Source organism: Alosa pseudoharengus, unplaced genomic scaffold (genome assembly GCF_046254945.1).
Source record: "Alosa pseudoharengus isolate Yale_2024_CS ecotype anadromous, Long Island Sound unplaced genomic scaffold, YU_APseudo_1.1 YU_APseudo_1.1_scf_10, whole genome shotgun sequence".
Taxonomy (NCBI): Eukaryota; Metazoa; Chordata; class Actinopteri; order Clupeiformes; family Clupeidae; genus Alosa; species Alosa pseudoharengus.
Genome location: NW_027468565.1, coordinates 8,154,880 through 8,172,500, shown reverse-complemented (window position 1 = coordinate 8,172,500; position 17,621 = coordinate 8,154,880). Strand labels below are relative to the sequence as shown.

At 49.1% G+C, this 17,621-nt stretch overlaps 1 protein-coding gene across 4 annotated transcripts in view; it reads right to left on the bottom strand.

The window, feature by feature from the left end:
- The window catches only part of scaper (S-phase cyclin A-associated protein in the ER), a 104,244-nt gene that overhangs the window by 19,361 nt on the left and 67,262 nt on the right, over positions 1-17,621 (bottom strand). For all 4 annotated transcript variants that reach the window (XR_012981675.1, XM_076262501.1, XM_076262506.1 and 1 more), the window contains exons 24-26: positions 11,034-11,157; positions 6,246-6,478; positions 2,017-2,172 (exon numbers count right to left, since the gene is read on the bottom strand). Coding sequence is in view for 3 of the 4 variants with exons in the window: in XM_076262501.1 (XP_076118616.1) it covers positions 2,017-2,172; positions 6,246-6,478; positions 11,034-11,157 (513 nt within the window). In the remaining variant the exon portion in view is untranslated. The remainder of the gene's footprint in view (positions 1-2,016; positions 2,173-6,245; positions 6,479-11,033; positions 11,158-17,621) is intronic.

Sequence of the window (17,621 nt, the reverse complement as noted above, 5' to 3'; positions counted from 1 at the left end):
GTGAACACACAGTGAGGTGAAGCACACACTAATCCCGGCGCATTGAGCTGCCTGCTACAGCGGCGCTCGGGGAGCAGTGAGGGGTTAGGTGCCTTGCTAAAGGTCACTTCAGCCGTGCCTACTGGTCAGGGTTCGAACCGGCAACCCTCCGGTTACAAGTCCGAAGCGCTAACCAGTAGGCCACGGCTGCCCCTTAGAGAGTGTGTGTAAGGTTAAGGGATAGTGTGTGTGTGTATGTGTGTGTGCTTCTTCTTGATCTAAATGAGTGTATTCGCAGCATGTTGATGAGCGGTCCTGAGCCGGCTGCCCACCCTGGTACTAGGGGCCATTAGGAGTGTGGAGGGGTGCTGACGGGGGAGCCGCCCGCTACTGCCTTTTCTCACAGATATTCAGTGACACTCAGTCGGTGGCACAGGCTGGAGAGAGACAGCTGGGCAGTGTTACAGCAGGCAGCAGCTGGAGCTGGAGCTGGAGGAGGCCTGGGCCAGACACTAGCGGCACCACTGACACTGACACTGACACTGACACTGCTGCTGCTGCTAAAGAGGACGTGTGAGCATCACATGTCTGTGCCACTGTGAGACTGTGAGACAGTCCACGTTCAGTCAGCAGAGCAGCCAGCGCAGGATCAAGGGGCTGATGGAGAGAAGTGCGTGTTTTGAGAGCAGGACAAGATCTTAATACTCTCCCCTGGGGTACACACACACACACTCTCACACACACACACACACACACACACACACACACACACACACACTCACCATCAGCAAATGATATCCAATGATAACACTGCATGTAAAACACTTCCCACTTCATGGTCTTTTTTTTGTCTGGACATCATTTGAGTAAATAGGTATGAAATGCTGCGTGACTGGCGGAGTGAGGAGAAAACAAGGGCCACTGCAGGGGGAGGGCCACCAGGGGCAGTAGCCGGGTTTGTGCTAAGGAGGGGAAGGAAGAGGTCAGCAGCGGGGTATCACTCCCTGTGACTGTGTGGTTAGCCTCTGTCAACGGGAACGCAAAAGATCACTTCCAGAGGAGCTCTCCCTGACACACACACACACACACACACACACACACACACACACACACACACACACACACACACACACACACACACACACACACACACAGTTTAAATGGGCTGTCTCTTCAACACACACACACACACACACGTGGGTGGGCTAGACACTGGCGTTTACAGTGGGAGGCTAAGCAACAGGAGATGGCTATCAGCTTAGACCTAAGTGATTGACATACTGAGATACTGAGAGTGTGTGTGTGTGTGTGTGTGTGTGTGTGTGTGTGTGTGTGTGTGTGTGTGTGTGTGTGTGTGTGTGTGTGTGTGGTTATTCTGTGTGATTGATGCTGAGTCTGTCCCCATGCTGCCGCAAAACAACCAGTCTTAACAGGGGGAAGATAACAGACGATCACACCTCTCATTACAGACAGACAGAGACATATGCCTTTAAACAGGATGTTTGGGGATAGATGGAGGGATGGACACGCTCAAAGACTCGGCAAAAGATAACGAACATCGATAATGACCATCAATAAGGAACTCAAGTATATACAGAAAAAAAAAAAAACAAAGAACCACAAAAATGTCTTCAGAGGCAATAAGCGAAAGAGTAGGACTTTAGAGATGGGGAGAGAGAATGGGCGGCAGGAATACTGACGGAGACCAAAGGTAGAGAAAGGTGTCAGATGGCAGCCATATAAATCAATCCGGAGACAGTGAGGAGTGCAGAGGCACGCGAGGTGGAGAGGATCACAGCGTGCTTGCCCTTTCCCCAACTACCCATTCCACTTTCTTAAAGATCTCTCCTCTTAGTATTGGGAGATTGTTTTGGTTTGAGATCTCGACCTTTGTTCATTGATTTTCCACATAGTGACTTCCACCCACATTTCCATACTTTTTTCCAGGTCTGGAAAACATTCATTCATAATTCTATACTTTTCCACTTTCCAGGCCTGTGCAAGTACCCAGGGATCAGGTTGTGGGCCAACACTTACCGGCAAGTGACGGTGAAGCAGAGTTTGCACAAGGCGTACATTAGCGCGGCAGCCTGCTCCAGGAAGGCGGCCATCTTGGGACTCTCATCCACGGGGCCTTGGATGGACAGGAAGCAGCCGTAGATTTTATCGATCAGGCCCATGTTCACCACATAGCTGAAAAAGACCAGATAGAGACTAACATTAAACTTTTTTTTTTTTCAATAAAAAACAATTAAATAAATATGATTGGAATGATTCATTGAAACATGATTCATGAAAAGCATTTGAGATATCCAACAGCAGAAACGAGCCTTCACCAAATAGCTGAAAAGCCAGAGGGGAAGACACACAAGATGACTTCAGTGAAACATTTGGTGTGGATTGACTAGAAATGCCTGCTTCTTCACAACTTTCATCGTTTTTCCCTACCAATGTCATTCAAGGCTTTAGTATGTGCATGGTAAATCCCATTTTAACCCTAAGAATGATTTGCTCTAGTGAGCTGGAAATGCAACAATTTTTTTAATTTCATTTCTGCTGATTCCCTCATCCACCCAAAAGAAATGATGAAAAAGAGAGGCCGCTTTGCAAGTCCGACCGAAATACTCATACTCAGTGTTAACTATGAGCAGATGACTTCCTGGTGTACCTGTTGGCCACATGGGTCTTGTCCATTTCCCCGTTACACTGAAGATGCATAGTAGCGGCGCATACCGGGACATACTCAGGGTTAAATGGCCATGAGCCCAATTACTGATAGTATGCCATCCTTCACCGTATTCTGTTTCCCTCCAGACAAATACGGCTCTTCTGCCTGATGTAATGTGCTGTAGTGATACAGTTAGCATCTAACTAAATGGAATGCAAATGTAGCGATTGTCAGGAGATAGCGCTGGTTAATTGATATTATTAAAAAAAAAACGAATTGGATTACGGCGATTACTGTTGCACATGCATTTAACGGTGAACAACACTGAGTGGGAGAAGAGAGAAGTGGTTACATCAGTGACGTCTCATCTTCCCTCTCCTCTTCCCTCTCCTCTGCCAAAAAAAAAAAAAGAAAAGCGAAAAAGAAAAAGAACTCGGTCACAAAGGCCCTCACTGTAAGCAGACGCTCCATCGTTTACACGGCCTCGCGGCTGAAATTGGATCAGTTGCCCACAAGGCCGCTGTTCGGGGTTATTACCCCGATATCTCTAATTTGTCTTTCGCAAATGACAGCTCTCATGCCGCACATCTCCCCTCCCTCTCGGCTACAAATCACCGGTAATTATGCCATTAAGGGCCCCCGGCTGTGGCATGCTGTGCCAGAGAGGGTGGAGGTGGGAGGGTCGGAGGAGTGGGTGGGGGTGGGAGGGGGGGTGGGCTAGCCCTGACCCAGAGCTGTCTCAGAGCTCAGGTATGAACCCCGCCCAAAGGGAACACGGCAGGTAGGCTAAGCCCAGTCAATCAGAAAACCTCCCGCACCCTCCGCTCAGGGGTGGTGTGGGGAGCGCGGTGGGGGGTGTCGGGATTGCTGCTTGGTGTGTTGGGGCTGGAGACACCATTCAGCCATGTCATCATTCTGATTCTTCTCAGGCATGCTCTTCTTTCGCCGACTGTCTGTCCCCATTCTCCCCTTCTCGTACCTCTCTTTGTTTGGGCTGCCACTCAAACGGGGCTCTCCCAATGCAGGTAATTATGCCTTAGCTCTCTACGACCCACCCACCACCCTGGCCTCCCCAAACAGGTCAGTCGTCACTTGAACCGGGGCCCCTTGTTAGAGCTTCTCTCTCTCTCTCTCTCTCTCTCCCTCTCTCTCTCGTTCTCTCCCTCCCTCCCTCTCTCTCCGCTGGAGCTGAAAAAGAGCTTTGCACACATCATTGTGCAGCCCTTTCTGGGTCTCAGTGGCTGGCCACAAACACAGAGCTGTTCTGTCACGTCTGTGCCGGCTGTGGGTGGCACCGTGGGAGTGTGGGCTTTTCAAGGGTTGCAGTTTTTTTTTTTTTGTAGCCTTACCTGGTTCAGGTACCTGCCAGTTTAGAATATTGAGAAAGATCAAGGAGTTATTTCTCCCCTTGCAATTCATGATCGGTGTCAAACTGATCTAGGGCCACAAAAATCCATCCAGATGACTCTCACCTTCAGAAACTAAACTAGTGTTTTACGAGGACTCCACTCCCTCATCCTCACTAAACCTTTCCAAACAGTCCCCAGCACTTGGCATCAAAATACGACCTTGTATAGTATGTGAAACAGTCGGGGAAAAAGAACTTTTCTTAGAGGGTGACTGAGGGGTGCTCCTGACAACCTTCTGCTGACAACCACTCTGTGGTATTCACTGGCCTCCGTCTCCAGAGGCTATGGGACTTGGCCTCTCCACATAGACAAATAAGTCCCTATGGTCCTGACAGGAGTCATGTTCGGTGCATGACACAGCTGGGAAAAAGGGTAAACCTCACATCAATGGCCCTCATATGACACCCCACTCCCCTCCCCTACACTTTCCACTGTCTGTGACCTAAAGTCTTTTTTCCGGAGGAACCAAAATATCTTTTGTTAGTAACATACTCTTACATCTTCGCAAAAACTGACGCAGCCAAACATTGCATGGGGAGGAGAGACATGAGAGATAGATGAGACACTGGCCATGGCCACGGGAGCAAAGCAGTGCGATCTGCCGGCTGATTCCTGACCGCGGGCCAAGCTCGTCCTCCGTCGAGTGCCGCGCGCCGGCCCTCGGCAGCTGCTGCTCCGACCGCGCAGACGAGCCGAGGACGATGACTCATGGAAGCGGAGCGGGAGGAATGGTGGGAAGCCAGAGCTCTTCCTGGACTCCGGGGGCATCTGCCTTTCCTCAGAGCCGGAGCCCACACTCCCTGCTCTGCCGCCTCCGCTCCCGAGCTCCCGGTTCAAGGGGGGAGCGGCAGCGAGCGTTCCAGCAGCCTGGGACGTTTTTCTGGCTGCTGCTCATGTATCTGAGACCCCAAGACGTGACGGAGGAAAGAAAGAGGGGAAAAAAAATACGTCTCTGCACTCAGGGTTTTGATCCATTACGTGCAAAAGAAAATTCCAGGCCACAGTGCAGTGTTGTGAGAAGAAACCATGTCTAAGCAGCATGGCCATCTAGCAGCAGAAGGAATCAGATGAAGCGCATATCTCACACTCTGAAGCTGGTTCTGTTGGAGTGAGAATGAGCAGAGTTCTGGACGCCCCTTCACGACCTCCACCTCCAGCCCACAGGACACACACACCAGGCAGCCGGCTGAACTCACTGCATCTGGGAGCCTTCCCCTCTCTCTCTCTCTTCCTTTCCAACTCTCTCATATCTAGCCCACAAGATTTACTGAAGTAACATAACCTCTTTCCCTTCCAGTGACGAGGCAAAACTAATCAACAGGGAAACAATATTTACAACTCTGGCAGGATGCATGAGGCAGTGGGTTTATGTTGCAGCAGCGAGGGTCTTCTGAGGACACTAAAGGGGAGGGTTTACTTTTACAAGAGACACATGAAGGTCAGTCATCAGGTTGTCAGAGGACATTGGTGAGATTCTACGACGATAGTGGGGTCAAGTCAGGGTCATGCTACAACGTGGACCAGCTACTTTCTCCTTTCTACCTACTTCTTTTTCTGGATAAGCTAATTAAGAATGAATAGAAACATGCATTTCTGACATCTCTACATGGTTGCACCAACAAGAGTAGAGTGACCAGGACATCTGCAGTGATCATGGTGACTTCGGTGTAGCAGGTGCCCTAATGGGTTGATGTCATCTGATGCAAGCTGCAACTAAATGCCCACGGGGGGCAGCCGTGGCCTACTGGTTAGCACTCTGGACTTGTAACCGGAGGGTTGCCGGTTCGAGCCCCGACCAGTGGGCCACGGCTGAAGTGCCCTTGAGCAAGGCACCTAACCCCTCACTGCTCCCCGAGCGCCCCTGTTGATGCAGGCAGCTCACTGCGCCGGGATTAGTGTGTGCATCACCTCACTGTGTGTACACTGTGTGCTGCGTGTGTTTCACTAATTCACGGATTGGGTTAAATGAAGAGACCAAATTTCCCTCACGGGATCAAAAAAGTATATATACTTATACTTATACTTAAATGATGCAGAGTCAAGCATAGTTGTATGCTTGCTATTTCCATCCCATACTATGACAGGAGCTATGATTTGGTATGAGAAGTACTTGAGATAAACAGTTAGTAAGAGAGAGAGAGAGAGAGGGGTGGAGAGATATAGAAAGAGAGCCAGAGATGTACACATACCTGATGAGGTCTTGGGCCCGCATGTTGAAGCTGTCAGCAGCACATGGCTTGCTCTTGTTGTCAGGGGACGTGATGCGTGGGCTCTCTCCACCGCGACCAGATTCCAACTCAGCTGAGCGAAGGCAGCTCAGCACAGTAGCCGTGGTGTGCAGCAGGCTCGTGGTCAGACCCTCAAACACCTGCTTATTGACACTTCGCCCAAAGATGGACTTATCTTCGTCTGGCACGTACAACTAGAGTGTGTGTGTGTGTGGGGGGGGGGGGGAGAGAGAGAATGTTTAGAAGAGTGAAACAGATTTTCGAGATTTATTTTGAAAGATAGAAAGATCCAAAGAGTGAGGATATGGGAGAATACTGCCAGGAAAGTATAATGTGAGAGAGAGAGACAAAGAGAGAGAAAGAGAGAGAGGCAGAGAGAGAGAGAAAGAGAGAGAGAGAGAGAGAGAGAGAGAGAGAGAGAGGTAAATCTGTGTTTATTTAGGAAGTTGAGCCTCAAGGACCGCAGAGAGATGAGCGTGTTGGAGTAGTTAAGGCTCTTCAAGACCTGGAAACCTCAGCCCTCAGACGCGCTCGCTCTTAATGTTGTCTTTTAGTAGAGCCGGCCTGCCTGCCTTAGACTGCGCCGCCCCAACATGCCCTTGGAATCTCCATATCGTATAACATCATGGGAACTGACTTAAACTCATACACAACTGTAATTACTCCTTCAACCATGACAGGAAAAAAATCTATCAAGACTGAAATTTCAGTCAAAATTTCAGCCTCAACTTCACCTAAACTCCAACTCCCTTCTTCAGATGCTAAAGGACGTTAGAGAACATGATCTATAACTACTGACTGTACCATCGCCGAACCATCATAAAATACTCTCTTGTATGGCTGTGGAAACTCGGAAAAAAAAATCTTCTTGCAGATGCTCACGGTGCCCTCCCATGGCCTTTCATTGGATTTATGGTGCAAAATCCTGTCTAAGCACATTTGCTAAACTTTAAGCCCCAGGGTAAAACCAACTTTGGACAATTCGATGGCATGTGCTAAATCCTGAGATGAACTTGGCCCCCAGTGAGCATAAACACGGACTACAGAAACTACTGTGTCTTATTTTGGCCAATGGCCTCTCCTTTTGGGTCCATTCCCTCCAACTGGCCATCTCATCTCAGCTTGCCCATAGCATCTGTGGCAGAAGAGAATCCGCAGTCTCTGCCTCTGTCCTACCAATGATGGATTGCAGCAGTCAGCTCGAGCTACCGTGGCTTCAAATGTTTCCTCGTCCTAGGCAGCGGTCACGTAAACCTCAGAATGCATTTTTAAAGAGAGTCCAATTAAAAGCTGTGAACAAGGTAACCCAGCCTGATTTTTTGGGTGCCGCGTGGACTAATGCCCCTTAGTCTTCCTCCGATGAGGGGAATCCTGACCCATGAGGCTAACATGAACAACAGGTTGAAGTGTCACTTCATTATTCAACAGGGCCCAGCCGTCCCATAAGTTGCTGGTTAAGGCGAAGGACGACGTTGTTTACTGGGACCGTGCCAAGGGTTGGTATTCGAGACGTCTCACGAGTTTTGCCTGAAAAGGAGCTGGACCCCATCCCTCTTTTCAGGAGTGCAAGATTAGGGATGAATGGGTGGAGACCAGGGAGGTGGTGAAGGGCTGGAGGACATCTCAAGATTCAGTGTTTTCACTTATTATACGGCTCTTCATAATGCAATTGTCTTCACACTCCATTGACTTGAATGGGATTTCCCAAAGTTCTACCGGTCATTATTTTCGTCTAAGGACCTCTAAATAATGACCGCTGTCAATGGCAACGGATTTTCATTCAAAAGTGAAGGCAGACGGTTAATTAGCTGTGTTCTGTTCAGCGTGTGCTGTGAACTATTTGTTTCTCAGCAAAAGCAACAACGAAACACTAACAAATAAATGTAAAGAGACATATCGTGGAGTTTTTTTTCCGTTTTGGCAAGTAGCTGTATAATAAGTGGGATAATATATAGAACGCCGCTCATTATTGGGAAAATAAGTCCTGACAGGGCGAACCGGACCCTGATGCGTCAGCTTGCTACATTATCCCTTACATACATCAAAACAAAACTCATTCATTTGAACTACCTATCCTCAATAATAGTGGGTCTATATGTGGACACTGCAGGTAAGGTTTTATTTTTGCAAGGACTCATCTGTAGAATAAATGTAAATGTATGTAGACCATAAATAAATACACAAAACTTCACTCCACAGCCCGCATGTCACATCATGGACATAGAGGGTTCTGAGGTGGCTGGGCCCAACCTCAGGTAGTCCAATGGCACATAGAGGCGTAAAAGCATCCGCTCCAGGACGGATGGGTGCAGTGGAGTGGAGAGGAGAGGAGAGGAGAGGAGAGGAGAGGAGAGGAGGCAGGGCAGAGGTAGCTCCAGCTACATTCTCCACAAATCTAATTACAGGGGGAGGTAGGGACAGACGCCAGTATTGCCCACACACACACACACACACCCCTCCACACACACACACACACACCCCTCCACACACACACACACACACCCTACATGCCTTCTGTTTACCTTTTAACCTGCTTCCTTTTGCCTTAACAGCACCCATAAATTTAGTTTATTTGTCTAGGTTGTGTCACTCGGAACTTCATAGACGAGCAAAGAAACTCGTGTAATGACAAGTGTGCATGGGGATTAAAGATAGCAAACCTTTGAGCGGAGTTCTTTAGATAGCTGACATGACTCGTGTCTGCATGTATCTTTGGATATATAAACCAAAGCCTGTAGGTACAACCCCAATCACTCATTCTCTTCTCTGTCTATCGAACACACACACACACACACACACACACACACACACACACGCACGCACACGCACACACAGCCCCCAGGATATATGACTGCTTTAGATTGGAACTCAGGACAGAGCAACTAAGTCTCAGTGGAACTTGTATGTTTGGAGATGCTGATCACAGTCTGTTGTGCATTTCAACTTACACGCGTGCATACTCTCTCTCTCTCTCTCTCTCTCTCTCTCTCTCTCATACAACACACACACTGATCAACCCCCTCACCCACACACACACAGAGTCTCAGGGGTGTATGTCTGTGCCTCCTCCGACTCTGCCCGTGTCTGTGCCTCTGTGTGTGTGTGTGTGTGTGTGTGTGTGTGTGTGTGTGTGTGTGTGTGTGTGTGTGTGTGTGTGTTTACAGTGAGTGCGGAGGTGCTGAGGGACGTGGTGGTGCAGGCCTGGTGGAGCGCTGGTGTGGGTCTGACCTGCACGCACAGCACTTGGGCCTGGCCTCTTTCTGTCACACTCTACCGCCTCAGGACTGTCTACAAGGCTGGGAATGGCATGCCTATATGTGTGTGTGTGTGTGTGTGTGTGTGTGTGTGTGTGTGTGTGTCCTCGCCATCAGTCAGTGTGCCCATTTCTTTCATACTGTTTGTATGTATACATGTCTGCACGTCTGTCTACCTGCACGTCTGAATGTCTATGTATTGTACATGCATGTATGTATGTATGTATGTATGTATGTATGCATGTATGAATGTATGAATGTATGAATGTATGAATGTATGAATGTATGTCTGTATTTTTGTATATACATCTCTCGGTCTACTCTTTTGCATATACTTCTCTATGTCGTCTCTTTGAATGTGTCATAACTTCCCGCCTATGGTTTATACATCTGAGATTTCTTCAGCTATGAGGTAAACACACAGGGGCGGGCTATATACGGGAATGCATTTCTTTTCTTTATTCTTCTTTATTCTTCTATTCTATTAAAGCATGACTGCACTTCTCTAAGAATGTATGCACTGTACATTATGCAGGTGTGCATGCATGTATGTGCATATGTACTGTGTGTTTCTATATGTATGCATACAGTAAGTAGCTATGCGTCTAGTCACATCTCTCACATTTTTCTTATTCATTATAGCAGCCAAACACAGCATTAAGTGCCTTCACAAAGTATACTTACAATAAATTCTATAACTATGAGTGTGTACACGTTGTTGAAGAGGCACATGTAATGAATAATACGAATTGTGAAATGCCTGTTGTGAAATGACAAAACAGTGTTTACATTTTATGGACTTTAGTTTACAGTAATAAAAACAGTGTAACGTTGTGTATAAACGTGTTGAAGTATATAAAAAGGGGCTCACTTCCCATTGAGAGCCTTGCAGTAGAGTTCTGGATCACTGTGAGATGGAATTCACTCTTAACTTTACCAGCTTCACAGTCCTCATGCCCACCCCGCGCCCTCTCAGCCCTAACAACACTCCACAGATATTCTGAGCCGTCTCTCTCTACAGGATTTCTCCTTTGGGAGCATCAGGGAGGAAGGAAGAGAGCATTATAATTGTTTCACTACACGTTTAGAACAGATCTTTTACTTTATTACATTTTCTGCGCACTCGATATCTGACGGCTGCAGATGAAGATTGTTCAAACAGATGAGGATGGCATAAAATACAAGCATTTAGAAGTATGGTGTGTATATGTGCTCCTAGTGTGTGTAAACTCCAAATAAGCTCATTGCTCCAAGTATGTGTGTGTGTAATGTATGTGTGTACACCACCCCCGGATGGGTAAAATGCAGAGAACATATTTCCCTATAGGACAAATAAAGTATAACTTAACTTAACTAACTTAGAAATGAAGTTTAAATTGCTGTATGTAACATTTGGAAACTGTACAGTCGTTTCCGTGAAATCCTCCTCTCTGTACCAGACAATCAGACCAGAGTGTTTTGTGTGTTGTTTGGAGGGTGTGTGATGTAGACCTACCGACAGCTGATGCAGCAGCAGGTCCATGAGGAACGTGATCTTGTTACTGTAGAGAACGTACGCGCAGTTGATGTAGCAGCGCGAACAGGCCAGGTAGTATGTGTGAGCAGCAGCACTAAGGGACCTGGGCATAAAGTGAGAGAGAGAGGGGGAGAGAGAGGGAGAGAGAGAGAGAGAGAGAGAGAGAGAGAGGGAGAGAGAGAGAGATGTGGAGGCAAAAAGACATGTGGAGAGAGAGAGATAAAGAAAGGTAGATGGAGGGACAGAAAGAGGGAGATGGAGAGAGAAAGAGAAAAAGAGAAAGAGGGAACTGATTAGATCAAAGTCAGGAAGTGCTCTGAAGGGCTCTCAGGCTGTGTGTCGTCGCTGTGGTCATCATCATCCAGACAGACAGACTTCTCTCTCTCTCGTGCAGCTCTGTTATGGAAGCTTGAGGGAGAAAACAGGAAACCCGATATCAGTTGTGCTTTCCACAAAACCAGGTGTGCACTGCCCACGGAAAACAGTCTGGCCGTTAGAGGTGTGAACAAGACGCACCAGACAGATTACACAACAGAGCAGAGGGGTGCGCTGAGTGTGTGTTAAATCTGGGCATCACTGTGGACATCCTCTGAGCCTTAACGCCCCCATTCCACAATATACTCCCACTGGACTCTCGCCCTAACAACTGCCTAACTAGAGGTGTGTGTGTGTGTGTGTGTGTGTTAGGAGGGACTGATGGGAGTTAAGGGGGGGGGGGTTGTCTACACCCAAGGTCTGGCTAACTATTCCCACTCCTCGGAGATAAGGCCCCTTCCCCTGGGTCGCCTGTCAGTGCCCATAGAGGGCCAGCCTCCCAGTCCTGCAGCCTCTGCAGTATGTCTGTTAAGCTCCAGTCTGAACGAGGAGATTAATGCAACAGATAACTGACCAATCACTCCACTCGAGACTGCCTTTCTCCTTTCTCTCCCTATGCTGCCTCCTCCTAACCCCCCCCACCCCACACCCACACACACACACACACACACACACACACACACACACACAACTGCCACCACCACCCCCAACTCCCTTCTTTCATCAGTTAATATTTTCTGACAACTGTATATTTTAACCCAAAGCAGAGTGGCGCGGCCTATCTGCCTGCTGCAAGAATGGAATCCCACTTTCCTATTGGAAAGTAGGCCATGTTTATACCCTACCATAAACATTTTGATATCTACCGCAACCTTCGCCATCTGCTATGGATTTTCAGCCAAACCTTATTGGCATCCGCAGTTAAAATAGTCAGGGGGCCTGTGCGGGCCCACAGTCTGTCGATACCCCCCCCCCCCAACCCCGCCGCCAGAACTACCACCACCCCCGACAAAAAGAAACACAGCCTTTGCCCCTGGCAGACAGATCACAAAGATACCAGTGCAGTGGTGGTGTAAAACTGTCAAGACATGGAGAGAGTGACGAGGGGGGGGTTTGGATCAAATGCCAGGGCGGCCCTCAGGAATCAAGGCCCAGACTGTTCCGTAGGCGTCCACTGGTCCACACTCGTCGCAGCGCGCACCAGTTTAATGGAAAAAAAGAAAGTGTGCACGACAACGCTGTCTGTGCAACGCACACAGAGGTGCTGAGACAATCAACACGTTTCTAAGCCCTTCAGAGCCCAAGCGGCGAACATGCACTTGGAGCCAAAATGAAGGATGATGGCAACAGTCTGTCCGTCACTTTCCTTGATCCCTCCCGCTCAATAGCTTAAAAAAAAGAGACGCCGTCATCCAACACTCTTCATGCGATCCACGTGGGACTCTTGCGCCCTAACGGTGCGGCCGACGCGCTCTTTTGGGTTCCGAGCCGACGGACCTCTGCGAGCCGGGCGCTGAAAGGGAGCGGTGTGAAGGGGAATGGTCAGGGTCGAGCTGATGGAGATAGTGCCGGCCTTATTCAGGCAGGGCTGGGGTAACCCGAGACACACAAACCCCCCCCCCCCACACACACACACACACAACCCCTCCAAACTGTGTGCTCTGGGCAACAGACCAGCACTGAGCTTGCCTGACTGACTTTCTGAAGGAGGGTGGGGTGGGGTGGGGTGGGGTGGTTTAGGGGAGGCAAGAGTGAGAGATTGAATAAAAAAAAAGGCCACATTTTTACTAAAAGTAACAAGGCAAAAGTCAGCGTTTGTGCTTAATAGGTGGAGAGAAGGGTAATCTCAGATCCTCTTTTCTTTTTTTCTCTTTCTTTCATTTTTTTGTAGAAGGAAAAGCGATAATTACTAGAGGAACCGTGGAAAGCACACACCGCCTGGCCTTGTCCACAATGTCTCCAGTGGTGTTTCTCCTCACATTAACATTTTCTGTCTCCTTTTTTCCCCTCAACGCCATTCCTCCATTTCTGCTTCCAGTCTTTCCAAAGGTGGCTTTCCCACCAACTAGCCAGGGTTATCCCAGGTGAAGATTCTACCTGGAGCCCACAGAATTCCAGGTAGCTATATTGTTTCTGGAGCTGCTGTAAAGAGTGGTGGTATCGGGTGACGCCGAGGTAGAATGACAGGCTTCGGGTCAACCCCTCTGCAGCCCACCCACCCCCCCCCCCCCCGCCTGATTCAGCCCCATGGCCCCCCTGTTCCTGCAAGAGGAAAACTAAAACATGACTGCAACCACAGTGGCATAAAAGAAAAGAAAATAACCAACCAGAGAGACTCTTGAAAAATAAGGGTATGACAGAAAAGGTGTCATTTGTCACCCCCCCCCCCCCCGCACACACACCCCAGCATTCTCTCTGAACAGAGGAGCTGACTGCCTGATTACCACTCCAGGACAGAGTTTCAGATGTTGCTATTTTCTCCTGCATGGAATATCCATGACATTTTTTTCTCCTGCCTGGTCTTTTTTATGTTCAGGTGGGATATTCCATGAAGGGGAAAATAGCAACATTTGAAACTCTGTCCTGGAGGGTAACAGGCAGTCAGCTCCCTCTGTCTCAGAGAGAATGTGGGGGTATATCTACGGGGGTGGGGGGTAGAGGGGTAGGGGTGAGGGGCAGGAGTGGTGGTGATGGTGTCGGACCAGCCCCCAGGTGGCACGCCCAGTTAAACACCAGATTAAAGAGCACACGACTAATTTCTTTACCCTAATCTTATTAAGGGAAAAACAGCTGTCGACTGCTCCAATCTTGACACAACCCCTCAAGCTCATAGGAACCACCACAATGAAGATTTGGAAATACAAAATGTACAGCCACATCCTGACTTCAGTTTTGGTGAAAGATAATAGTGGTAATAGTTGGCTATTTGTGGAACACACAAATATCAAAATAAGACAGTTGGTATTTCAAATAGAAAGGGATTCATATTTACACAAGAAAGAAAAACTAAAAACTGATTCTAGCAAATATATTTTAAATCTTAAAGACTTTTTGACGTCATTTTGAATCACAATGTACACTATTTCTGCATCTTTGGGCCTTTTCAAACGGTTTACTAACAGAGTCAGTAACCTTTCACTGCATGTAATGTCTTGTTTTCTTGTCTTGGGTAGCAGAGCTGAACAGGCTTCAGTGCCTTTCCTTGCTCTGTGTCTTTCGCGCTCTTACAAGCTTACAAGCAGCACTGGCTCGTCTGCACTGCTTTCCAGCTCCCCCTCCACTAATTGAGCTTGATTAGCGTGACACACTATACCTACTCGCTTCACGGAATCAGTCTCCCTTAACCCTCACCGAACACACACACACACACACACACACACACACACCTCACTTCACAGAACCAGTCTCCCTTAACCCTCACCGAACATACACACAGACACAGACACAGACACACACACACTACTCGCTTCACAGAACCAGTCTCCCTTAATCCTCACCGAACATACACACACACACTCCACACACACACACACCCTGAACCCCTCCCGGCCGTTCCTTTTTGATGACAGGACGCGTCAAAGATTTTGAGGAGCAATTTGGTAAAGTGCCACTGTTGCCCGGCTCCGGTTACATGCCCCTGACCCGTACGCAGCAGACAGCCCAGCACAGCGCGGGCCTGCCAGCCAAACCAACCCACCGGTCAGCATTCCTGCACCTGTCTGTGGGAATCCCAGATTCCCATTACCGACTCCGCACAGCAGCCGGCCCTGATCCGGCTCGGATAAGGGGTGGGGGGTGGGTCTGCGCCGTCGAAGGCGAAGGAGGAAGAGTACGAGGAAGAGGGGGAGGGGGAGTATGAGGGGGAGTGCGTACGTGACACCGAGACTGCCGCGCGCCCCTGGGCTCGTCGCCACCGCGGGCCGTCCAGTGCCTGCCCCGGGCCACCAGCCGGCCAGACTGAGTCCCCAGCACGCCAAACAACAGGCGCATTGTTAATCTGGCCATAATGAAGCCTTATCTTGTAGACGCAGGATTAAGTTCCCGAGGTAGCCTATGCCGATGGACAGTATAGCGAGAGAGGGGAGGAGAAGGGGTGGGAGCGAAGGAGGTACAGCAGAGAGGGAGAGAGGGATAGAGAGACACAGGGAAGGAGAGAGAGACAGACAGAAGGAAAGAGGGAGAGATAAAAATGAGAGACAGAGACGGAGAGACAGAGAGACAGAGAGAGAGAGAGAGAGAGAGAGAGAGAGAATGGAGAGAGGGAAACGAGACAGAAACAGAAGAGAGAAGAGACCAACACAACAAGAGACAGACAGAGTGGGAGAAACAAGACCGAGAGGGAGCGAGGGAAAGAAAGAAAATGGAAAAAGAGGTGGAGTGTGGGAAAAACAACAATAGACCATAAAGAACAGAGCAAGAGAGAGTGTGCTAGAAATAGAGACAAACCATGATTGAGAGAAAGAATGAGAGAGGGGTAGAGAGAAGAAAGAATGGAGAGATGCAGATAATAAGTGCTGTAATCTCTTCACCTACCCTAACCGGCTTAACCTCAGGCTGCCGCGACAGACCAGCCCTCTTGATTAGACACACACACACACACACAAAACCTGTGCTATGGTATGCTGAATGGCCAGTGCTTAAACCACACACACACACACACACACACACACACACACACACACACACACACACACACACACACAAAGCCTTGACCACACCTTAGCAAATCCTCAATGAACAGGCAAGCTGCGTGGAGCCAGCGGAGCAGCCTGGGTGGCCCTGGACTCTGGGGAAGTGTAATGGGGGGGGGGGGGAGTGAGGGGTGAGGGAGAGGGTCACTCCACTGACCTCTGCATCCAAATGAAAACCCTTTAACCCATTATGAAATCCATCGGGTATCCCTGGGGTGGACACACAGATGGCGTAGACAGGGGACAACACCGGGACTCCAATGTGGGACCTCTTCAATTATGCCCGCAGTCTGGCTTGAACGAGGCATCTCTTCGCTGCGTTTCAAGATGATTTGTCGTGAGGAAAACAAACGAGGATGGGAACATTTGGGGAGGGGGAGGGGGAAGTGTATGTGGGGGTGGTTGCTGGGGCACCTCATGACGAGGTCGTCCTCGGAGACTCGGGCTAATCATGATGGCTTAGGACGTGTCGGGGCGTAGATGTGACAGTAACGTGACACGCGTGCCAGCGACGTGCAGATATCCTCCTTGTGTGCTCTCTGTCGCCAGGTCTGAGTTATCAACCAGGAAACGGCTGGGGCTTGCTCAACCTCCCCCCCCCCCCCAAACACACACACACAAATTCTCATCCCCAGACTCCCACCCTCCCCCCGCCCAAAATCTTCCACCTAATCTCCCCCTGCCCTATGGGTGCAGTCAAGCGTGGCATATGTGAAACATGGCAGAAGTCGAGGCAGCAACTAGCCTGTCTGGCTTGAATACCTGGCTTAGGACTAGACTTAAAGGAAGAGAGCGAGGGAGCGAGAGAGACAGAGCAAGATAGAGAGGGAGAGAGAGAAAGGGGGGGGGGGGGGGCAAAACACATGAAACCCTCTACAGGGGAAAGAGAAAGACTCCAGAGCCAAAATAAAAGGTGAGGAGCAGATCCGTCCCTCGCGCTGTCAAACAATCCCCTCTTTCACTGCCATCCAAATGACATTTAATTTGATTCTGCTGTTGATCTTTCCGATATCCTGCGCGCTTCCAAGACATCCATCGGGTCTGTTGTTCAGCACAGACTGGGCATAAGCTGAGGTACAGGTCTGAGAGCCGACACACACACACACACACGCACACACACACACACACACACACACACACACACAAACAACCCCCAACCTACTATAATGGCATCCTGAAATGAAACCTCTTGGAGAGGCTGGCTGGACGCTTTCAATGGGTAAAGACACAGTCATCGTGTAACGCGGAGGTTAGGTGCCATGCACTTCGGACTTGCTGCTTTTCCAACTCCTGCACAGTGACTGGGAGGTATAGGGGGCCCCATGAGACGCTCTCTTGGCCAACACCATACAGAGCCTTGGCTACTCAGACCAAGTACCGTACTGCTAAAAGCTGGAGGTAATACTGCAATCAATCTCCTCTACGGCTACTGTATCAAATGCCATACTTCATCCCATCCCTTCTCACACTCTTCTCTTGCGAGGACTTTCCCCTCCATTCTCTGAGCTCCATACTACATCTCCTTGCTCTCCTCTGCACACTATAACCTCTCTCTTCTTCC